Source organism: Cydia fagiglandana, chromosome 14, assembly GCF_963556715.1.
Source record: "Cydia fagiglandana chromosome 14, ilCydFagi1.1, whole genome shotgun sequence".
Classification (NCBI taxonomy): domain Eukaryota; kingdom Metazoa; phylum Arthropoda; class Insecta; order Lepidoptera; family Tortricidae; genus Cydia; species Cydia fagiglandana.
The window spans coordinates 8,479,925-8,490,838 of NC_085945.1; the positions used below are offsets into that span (position 1 = coordinate 8,479,925).

Consider the following 10,914-nt stretch of genomic DNA (forward strand, 5'->3'; position numbering starts at 1 on the left):
CCGCAAACAGCTGTTCTAACCGGCGCTGAAAAATACCCGGGCTGGACGACAATCCGTACACGAGTCGGTTATACATGAAAATACCCTTATGGGTATTTATTACTGTGAATTTCTTGGACTCATCTAGCTCAAACTGAGCATACGCCTGGGATAAGTCAATTTTACTAAACCGGTCTCCGCCGTCGAGGCGCACTAACAGATCTTCTACCCTAGGCAATGGATAACGGTCAACTTCAAGAACTTTATTTATAGTCAACTTATAGTCGGCGCATATTCTAATATTACCATCTTTCTTCACCACGGGTACGATGGGGGTAGCCCAGTCGGAGCGGTCGACGGGGGTGAGCACGCCGTCGCGCACCAGCTGCTCCAGCGCGCGCTCCACCGGTTCGCGCAGTGCGTATGCCAGGGGCCGCGCGCGCAGGAACACCGGCTGCGCTTCGGGCCGCAGGTGTATGCTCACTTGGCCGCCCGTGAACCGGCCCAAACCGTCTTCAAACACCTTAGAGAATCTGGAACTAAATTCCGTTATATTAAAGCCTTTATCTTCGCTGTCGACATACCCTAACATGTACTCGTCATATACTGGTAAGTTAAGAATATTTAAAGCCGCTATCCATTGTCTCCCTAATAGAAGCGTTATACCGTCTTTGATAACATATAAATTTAAATATGCCTCCCGATCTCGGTATTTAACTAATGGTTTGATTACTCCTAGCGGTTTCACGAGTTCACCAGTATAATATCTTAATACAACATTACTTTTATTTAACTCTAAATCAACAAACTCACGCTGGTATAATTTCGAACTTATACAACTAATTGCACAGCCTGTGTCTAATTCCATACTTAAGGATTTATTGTGCACAATAATTGGAATCATTATTGGCTTACAGTCAGATACAGATAAGTGATTCATGTCAATTACAATTACCTCGTCGCTGTCGTCAGAGTCCATGTCTGTCATCGCTTCCACCCTATGGTGCCCCGTCACGTTAGGGCAAACACGTCGCAGGTGCCCCTCGCGATTACACACGCGGCACACGTATCGCGCGAATTTGCATTGCGCCGGCGCTTCAGGGTGGGAACCCCCACAAACTGAGCATTGCCGCTGCCCGCGCTGTCCTGCCGCTGTGGGCTGCCTCGCGCCCGCGCCCGTGCGATGCCCGCTCGCTTGCTGCCCGCGCGCCGAGAAATGCCCGCGCTGCCCAAACTGCCTGTTCACTCCTGATTGCCCGCTGCTAGCCTGCGCCTTATCGCCTGTCACAGCGCCAGCGTTACGCTGCCATACTCCCGCTATGGCTTGACAATCGGCCACCTTGACCTCCCCCTGCTTTTTGCACGATCCCTCGACTACGGCCGCATCCTTTTCGGCCGCTGCTAAACTGACTGCCAAGCTATACGCCTTGGCAAAATCTAACTTTTCTTCGGCGAATAACCGCTGCCGTATCGTTTCACTACTTAACCCGCATACCAGCTGATCCCTGAGGCTCTCTTCCAACGAAACTGCAGTTTTAAACTCACATGTCTTCGACATCCTTTTCAAAACAGCTACATACTCCGCTATACTTTCGTTGTTAGCCTGCTTTCTATGGCGAAATTTATACCGCTCGGCTAATGCACTAGGTTTCGGTTGCAAATGTTTTTCCATAATGGTGGTTAGGTCCTCAAATGTTTTTTCACTCGGTTTCGTTGGGGTACACAAACTCACTAGTAGCTCATAACTTTCGGCTCCCATAACTGTTATTAGCGTGGGAACCTTTAAATTGTCCACAATTTTGTTAACTAAAAAGTATTGTTCGAGCCGCTCAATGTATAACCTCCAATCGTCCGTATGGATTTTAAATTCACTTATTTTGCCGACCGACATTGTATTTGCACTTTTTTTGTTTGTTTATTAATTACAACTACACACAGCACGCACGGATTTTGGAAATCGTCGTCGCCAGTAAAATATTTGGGAAATATCAGGGCACTGGTAATAAAACACGTCTTCCATAACAAGGTATATTCGCAACTTAAAACTACCTACATATATGACAGGCCCGAAACCGGTTTACCCCAGGACTGCTGAGAAGCAATACGACTGGCAGGGTCGCCATGAAATATGATACGGAAGGATACAAAGTAACACCACTATAGTCGGGTAAATACTGAATGCTTTAATAGGAAATTGTTGGCCTTATATATTAATTTATATCCTTTGTCAGTTCAATCATGTGGAAAATCGCAATGAATTATAATAATATTAATTGTATTTGATTGTGTGAGTTACATTGGAATGCCGATTATTATTGAAGCGTGAAAGAGAATTATAATTTATCTATTTGTCAGCTGATCAGCTGTGTGTCCTCACTACAAAGAAATTCTTTACTTAGATATTAGGTACCTATATCCGAGCAATGACTGCCGCGCTGACGCCTTTTACTTTTTTTCACACACCGTACATCGTCTTTCTTTTTGTTCGCTTGCACTTCACATCATCATCATCATAATCATCCTCACATTGTTTTGTATCTTCGCTATATAACTCAATGCGTATGCATACATCTTAGACCTCAGCCCTACGAATTCGGTTATTATTCTTCCTTTAACCTCATCCTTCATCACCCCCACATTTTTTTTATTTACCCTTGGTAAATTATACATGTTATCCTCTTGAAAATCCGAAGTGTCGAATTTCTCACTCGCATCCGGTTCAATATCCTCATAGAAATCGTTACTGTAAATGTCACATACGAAAGAATCTGTGTCGGTATACGATATGTAGAGTCTGGCTACTGAAATTTTACCCAAATGTTTGGCGGGAAATTCAAAAAATCTTGGGCTTGTCACACTTTGTATAGTAGGAATTATAGTTTTGATACTAGAAAATATTGTTGATTTTCTGTGCACATGTAAGGTACCTAAGGATATAAGTAAGTTAAATATACGTTGACGTGCACTCAACGTCAGCTCACATAATTTCTACCACTATATAAAATACAGTCAACGATAAACACATACGTTAACACTTTCTCACTATATACCATTGTAACAAGGCGAAAAATGAAATGTAGTGTAAATAAGACCTAATAGCTCGATAATATTAATCCATTACCAAAAATACATATGTAAGTACTATGCCAAATATGCTAAATGCTAAGTATCAAAATATTTATAGAGCACCAACCTTCTAATTTGTTTAGGAGTTGTAAACATTGCAGTTTTTCGTTATACAACGCTACACGTCGACTTCGCACAATGTCGTAATTATTTACGAGCTTAAATAATAGTTTGCGAACCTGACTCAGTTTATACATTATTAATATTATTTAAAATAAACCACAAACAATTTGAATGAATGACATAAATTGACAACTGACTTTTAGCTTGTTTTGTAAATGTCAACAAATTTTGGCTAGCCAAACTCTAATAATTTATTCTTGCCACCTTCATACTTTTTCATCATATAGTCATATTGAAACTCGTATATGAGAGTTTTTGAAAGTTCTAATATTGTAAAACCTACATACGTAGGCTTGTTATATACAATTTTTGCGCTGTTCAACTGTATCGCAACCAGTTGTTCTGAAAAAATTACGGTTGTGGAAATGTGGTTTTGATATGTACCTCACTAGCCCATATCGAGGCTTTGAATACTTACGTCTCAATCTCAATGTCATCCCAAATTTTGCAGAAATGCACTACTTTTCTCTTTTCAATATTCTCGATGCTCTTGCCAAATATACTATTTACAAAGAGTTTATACAGGTCTTTTTCAAAAGCGCTTGTCGCCTGCGCTCTTTTCTTAAGAGTTGATGTCGACGTACGGTTTCAACCATTGTTCCTGACGGAAGGAAAGTATTCTATGTATCTTACTTAAAACAAGTCCTTTTCATATACACTTATGGATACGTTTTAGATTCACCCCGTGAATGACGTGATTTGACTTTTGATCAGTGTTGGCATCAATCTGAACTAAATCAATCCGGATTGATCAATCGAATTGACGCGTCAATCCGAATTGATCAATCCGGATTGATCAATTCGAATTGATTCAATTCAGATTGACGCGTCAATCCGATTGAATCAATCGGAATTAACGCATCAATCCTCAATTCGGATTAAATCAATTCTCAATCTAGATTAACCATAGTCCCTAAGATTACTGTTCAAAGGTGTCCTTTTTTGGGACTTACTTACTGGACTTAAAGTCGATATCTGAGGTTCCCAGAGGTTCGAAAACATGTTGTTGATTTCAGTATTGACTGATGTCCCTTTTTGGGACATTTTTCGAAATTGGCCGATTACGTTCATATTCGTAATCGATGTCGACCATAGGTCCCGAAAGATGTCCCTTCCATTTCGGGACATTTTTTTAAATTATTCGTTGGCACTTTAAAACGATATCTGAGATTTCCAAAGGTTCACATGGTAGGTAACATGTTTCCGACGGCAATAAAGACGTAGTTTTTTTTTTACATTTATGGGACATTTCTTAAAATTAACCGATTGCGTTCAAAATCGATATCTGAGGTGCCCAAAGATTTCGAAACATGTTTCTGACGGCAATACCGAGAAATGACTTTTTACCTACGCTAAGGTTCCGAATCATGTTTCCGACGGTAATATTCCGAGATGCCCTGTTTTGGGACATTTCTTGAAACCAACCGATTGCGTTCAAAATTTATATCTGAGGTGCCCAAAAGTTGCCCAAAAGAATGATTTATTTTTATTGAATGCCTTGCGAGTATTACAGTAAGTATCGGAATATCCCCCGGTATTCACTGTAATACTGGCAATGCTTTATATATTGAAGTTTACTTGTTATTATGGATATTATTTATTCATTTATCTCACAATAACAATCTGTCATAAAAACATAACAAGCATCAAATGAAATCGAAGGGAACCCGAAATATGATATTTTTTTATTGATTTAGACATAATTATAATATCGTATAGAAGTTATCTTACAGATGTATTCTCATAATTATTTTTTATCCATTAATCTTGCACACGAAAATAACAAAGTGAAATTTTTAAACCCACATAATATTGTTCTAGAATAAAAAAATGTACCTATTGATATTCAATGTTAACCTTTACGACAAATAATAATTGGTAAATGTTACTTACCGTAAGAACAACTGCGATATCCAATCCTCAAAGTCACGCCAAGTTAATTGTATGAAACAGTCCAGAAGTAAATCCAAAAGTCCGTATAACAAGCCAACGCCAAAAGAAAATCCACAGTCCAATTTAAAACAAACACACACAGTCACACACCAACAAACAACAAGGGTTGAAGACCGAATGTCTTATCTCTACTGGACTCAAACTGGACACCACTAGAACAATAAAAGGATTAGAATCATGCTATATCTTTCGCACTCGTACGTTTTTAGAACGCATCTTGTTGTCAGCAGGGTGGCGTAATGCAGGTAGTAAAGTAAGTACGCGGCTAAAGTGTAGAATCTAAATATTGCCGTTGAAACCATGTTTTGCACCTCAGATATCGATTTTGAATGCAAGCAGTCACTTTCAAAGAATGTCACTAAAACGTCCCAAAACAGGACACCTTTCAATATTGCAGTTGAAAAGATGTTTAGAAACCTCTGGTTACCTCAGATATCGATTTTAAACGCAATCGGGTAATTTCTAGAAATGTCCCAAAAAAGGGCATCTCTCAACATTTCCCTCGGAAACAAGTTTCGAAACCTTTGGGCACCTCAGATATCGATTTTGAACGATATTGGTTAATTTCAAGGAAAGTCCCGAAAATGTTCCAAATAGGACATCCTTCATATTGCCGTCGGAAACATGTTTCGGAACCTTTGGTAAACTCAGACACCGCTTTTGAACGTATTTGGCTAGTTTCGAAAAATGGCCTAGATAAAAAGGACATTAGGTAGGTACATACAAAGTAATCGTCAATCCGAATTGACGATTGAGAATTGAGGATTGACCGATCAATTCGAATTAACGATTAGTAATCGTCAATCCTCAATCAGTAGATTTAGAATTAGTTTCGTCAATCGTCAATCGTCAATTCGGATTGATCCCAACTAGCAAAATCACGCTAACAACAGTCTCTAGACTACAATTTTGTCGCTCTTATATTGATTTTATATCATCGTATAAGCCCGGGTTTGGGCACAAAGCATAAGCGTATTTATTTTAATATCGTTCTAATATCAGTCTAATTGAATGTTGTTTGCATTCACAGTAATCTTTTTCAAAACTATATTAAGCTGCTTTAGGCTAATATCGCTTTTACGTAAGTATCTTGTAAGCCTACATAGGCTTATATTGGTCGAACGTAAGTATCTTGTAAGCCTACATACTACTAGGCTTATATTGGTCGAACGTAAGTATCTTGTAAGCCTACATACTACATAGGCTTATATTGGTCGAACGTAAGTATCTTGTAAGCCTACATAGGCTTATATTGGTCGAACGTTAGAATCTTGTAAGCCTAAATAAGCTTATTTTGGTTTGAAACATTCTATTTGTGAAGTATAAATATACGGGTGAAATTAACTGCAACGTGACAAAAACATATTAGTGTAAGTGTTTATCATACTTTTTATGAATTATGTTTAAATATAATAACGTGCTGTTTATCATCGTCTGTTTATGTTTCAGGGTAAGTATTCACATGGGAAAATATTATTTATTGTAAAGTAGACCCTGTTTTACACTTCAAACTTTATGCGCCTACTCAAATATGGTATTTGAATATTTTTATAATTATTTTATTTCTTTATTTTGTATTGATAGTCAGCCATTGATGTAGGTGCATTTTTCAAGCGCACTATTAGAGTATTTTAAGCATTCTGAATACAAATGATGTGGCCATGTTGAATTACTTATACTAACAATAGTGTTCCCAAAAACGATTTAAGATCAAACCATCTGATATTGATCTTCTCTATTGTGATATAAGTGTCTTGATCTTATATCACTCTAATATATTACTAAAGTGCTGCTGTTGATCTTATTATAGCTTTAGTAAGATCAGAAAAGTACGTACTTACAGTGTTCTTATGCTATGTTAATATTAGTCTTACATTCTTACAATAGCATTTAGAAATCTAATATAAAATCAAATGAACTAAGAGAATGAGGATATAAGACCAGGTACTCTCAAGTTCAATGAGACTTCGTAAATGTTGTTGTAAGAGCAAGAGGCTTATAATAGTATTATGCTATGTTGATATTAGTCTTACATTCTTATAATAGCATTTAGAAAGTCTAATATAAGATCAAATGAACTAAGAGAATGTGGATATAAGACCACGTACTCTCAAGTTCAATGAGACTTCGTAAATGTTGTTGTAAGAGCAAGAGGCTTATAATAGTATTATGCTATGTTGATATTAGTCTTACATTCTTATAATAGCATTTATAAAGTCTAATATAAGTTCAAATGAACTTAGAGAATGTGGATATAAGACCACGTACTCTCAAGTTCAATGAGACTTCGTAAATGTTGTTGTAAGAGCAAGAGGCTTATAATAGTATTATGCTATGTTGATATTAGTCTTACATTCTTATAATAGCATTTATAAAGTCTAATATAAGTTCAAATGAACTTAGAGAATGTGGATATAAGACCACGTACTCTCAAGTTCAATGAGACTTCGTAAATGTTGTTGTAAGAGCAAGAGGCTTATAATAGTATTATGCTATGTTGATATTAGCCTTACATTCTTATAATAGCATTTAGAAAGTCTAATATAAGATCAAATGAACTTAGAGAATGTGGATATAAGACCAAGTACTCTCAAGTTCAATGAGACTTAGTAAATGTTATTGTAAGAGCGAGAGGCTCATAATAGTATTATGCCATGTTGATATTAGTCTTACATTCTTATAATAGCATTTAGAAAGTCTATTATAAGATCAAATGAACTTAGAGAATGTGGATATAAGACCAGGTACTCTCAAGTTCAATGAGATTTAGTAAATGTTATTGTAAGAGCGAGAGGCTTATAATGGTATTATAAAATGCTCTAATATACATATATAAGACTAGGTAATAAGACTAAACTTACTAAAGTGCGTATTAGCTTGTCTAAGACTAATATAAGAGCGATGACAAGTTCAAAACAAAAATAAGAGCGCTATAAGCTCACTACTCTTATAAAGTGCGCAATCTGAGACTTTTTTGCTAGTTGGGCGGTCAATCCTCAATCGTCAATTCGAATTGATTTTTTGCCAACACTGCTTTTGATCTAGACTTAAAAGCAGTTGATTCGTCTTAGACCCGGGTGGGCATTTAGTTTCAGCGGAAAAAGGATAATCTCGATCCGAGTCATGTAATAATGTTGTTACAACTATTATTTTTCAGGTTTTAATAATTACGGAATAAAGAAAACTAGTACACTACTTACAACACATTTATCCCCTCGTCAGTGGCGACAAAAATGGCGAAAAGTCGTTGTCTGTGGATCCCGAATCGGGCCTTGTCACAGATAAGGAACGTCAGGTCACCTACTGCTACTAAACTGTAATTTCTATCGTGATTATTGTTTTGCGGGTGGCTGTTTAGCAGAAAACTGTATCTTTATTAGTTTTGCTATCTAATAATAATCATCATCATACAGTTAATCTATTCCTTGTGGTTCACAAGGACGAGCAAACCAAAGACATCAAATTCTTAACGGGTATTTTTAGTGTTTTAAATTAAATAGACAAGTATAATTATTCAAATTAGCTTTATTTACATGCCTTTACCACTAAGTATTGCTAAACATTAGCCTTTTTAATACCCTGCAATAGAAAAAAAATACAAAAAAACAGTTTTAAGTGACATACCATAATGGGTATGTCTTTAGAACTACCTTAAGTAGATGGTACTTTACATGCTTATAATTCAAAGAATGACTCTTATTTGTATATTATTTCTTTTTTAAACAGTAAAAATGATCCAGTAGCTCAGTTTCACAGACAAACGAAGCTGTTAGATTTAGTACATTTTTTCCAGTACATGGTTTAAAAAAGTCTATTTCAGTCTTTCAAAATTAACACCTTTACATATTTTATTATAGCAGACTAATCATTATGTTCTGGTGAGAGAAACGATATGTTTCGATAATTTCGATATACTTACAACAAGATAAAGTTAATAAAAGTACTACATTCTAACAGAAGCATAGAAATATTTTAATTATAAACCCAACAAAAACGCTACTGTTGTAAGCAACCAACAGCGTTGAATAATATGGATACGACTAATTGTCAAAAAGCTACTTACCCTCACTCAGTGACGAGGCCCGATTTTAACATTTTGCCCACCGCCAGCTTCTGTGGTGAAGCCCGATGTTAACTTCGTTGGCGACATTACGAATTTGTGTAATAAAGCAGACAAACGTACTGGCGAGGGGCTAATACTTGAGCTAACAAGAAGAAGCAGGGGCTGGTTGTTATTAAGTTTTGTAAACAGGCAAAGCAACAAACAAGTATCCCAAATTTTTTTTATTAAAAATTTAAAAATATTATTATAATTAAAAATGGCTAAAAAATTATAATAATATTATGTGTTACATTTTGTTCATCTCGCTTTCAACACGGCCAATCTTCACAGCAACAAGCCTTGAGAGTCTTTGGGAGGTTGTAGTAGTACATAGCTTGCTAAATCTGGATAACACCAGGCGGGTAGTACGCTTGTTAGCCACCGACGAAGTATAAATATATGAGAACATTAACAGAACAACAATAGGTCGATTTACGTCTAACTTAATTAAAACTAATGACAATGCTCTATAGGTCTACCGTTCTCTTACGCAATAAAGTAAGTAAGTATATTTATTTTATAGAGACATACACTCCATTTTTTGTGTTTGTATTACCACAGACAATTATCTACCAAATTCTCACAATGTCATAAATAAGCACAAGTTATTCATGATACTGAGAAAAGCATTTAGGTACGCAAAGAGCCTTGCCACTACAGCCTTCACAGAAAGTTGTCGTTCTTTTCGAGCAAACAACACATTTGCGTCGAAGATGACGCTTAGTGTCATTAGACCCTGCGGCGGGTCGCTCAAAGTGTTGCGGCACATGCCGTTGGGATAGTAAAGCAGGTCGATTGCGACTTCTGTTAGTGTTATGGCGTTCTAATAACTGTAACACCAATGTTTGCCTAAATTGCCTATGAGTAAATTGTTTGAATGCCTTAAGCAAAATGAATGCATTTAATGTGCTAGCGTTTAAAAGTCTTCTAAAAAATTTTTTGTACCAGATTCTATTTCGGTTTCTCTCTATGGGGTACATGGCAAGCATTTGGTCCTTTTTATCGACTCCCCCCATGCAAATGTTGTAGTCAGCTATTAAAGCAGGCTTAATTGTGTCTGCATCCTCCACTGTAGTTAAGCCATGGTAAGTAGATATAAGAGCTATTCGCTTTTTATCCCTCCACACAATTAGATCGACGTCCCCAGAGGTGCATCCACAAACTTGACCAACGGCCATGTCTTTTAGTTGTAAATTTGTCAACTCAGCAGGTACATATTGGCGGTTAGTCCTCAGAGTTCCGACGCAGTCGAACCCCTGTACTTTGAGCTCTCTTGCAAGAGTAGGGGAATTGTAGAAGTTGTCCATCCAGACAGTGTGTCCTTTGTGCTCTAATCCTCGTAAAAGCCTAAGCACCAAAGTCGGTATCTTCCCTGACAGCGGATTTGTTTTTTCTTCGCTCGTGGAGGCTTGGCGTGCTTCTACCTCAAAACGCCACAGGAATCCCGTCTGAGATTCACATATTTCGTACGTCTTGATGCCTACTGTCGCTGCTTTGTTTGGGATGTGCTGCCTAATATTTAAGCGACCCTTCCACATCGTCAAACTTTCATCAAGTGCAATGTTTTGCCCTAGCATGTACAGTGAAGTGAATTTGTCATTAAGATGCTGCAATATTGGCTGCAACTTATG

At 37.2% G+C, this 10,914-nt stretch overlaps 1 protein-coding gene across 1 annotated transcript; it reads right to left on the reverse strand.

Annotated features, from left to right (window-relative positions):
- Positions 1-429: 429 nt before the first annotated feature.
- Positions 430-1,925, reverse strand: LOC134670706 (uncharacterized). The gene is made up of 2 exons (XM_063528517.1): positions 935-1,925; positions 430-518 (listed from the first exon to the last, which is right to left on the reverse strand). Exons 1-2 carry the CDS (start codon positions 1,868-1,870, stop codon positions 504-506), a joined length of 951 nt encoding a protein of 316 aa, XP_063384587.1. The 5' UTR covers positions 1,871-1,925; the 3' UTR covers positions 430-503.
- Positions 1,926-10,914: the final 8,989 nt, after the last annotated feature.

What these genes read in the sequence shown, in the direction of transcription:
- LOC134670706 (XM_063528517.1), bottom strand. Translation starts at nt 1,870, where the DNA reads ATGTCGGTCGGCAAAATAAGTGAATTTAAAATCCATACGGACGATTGG.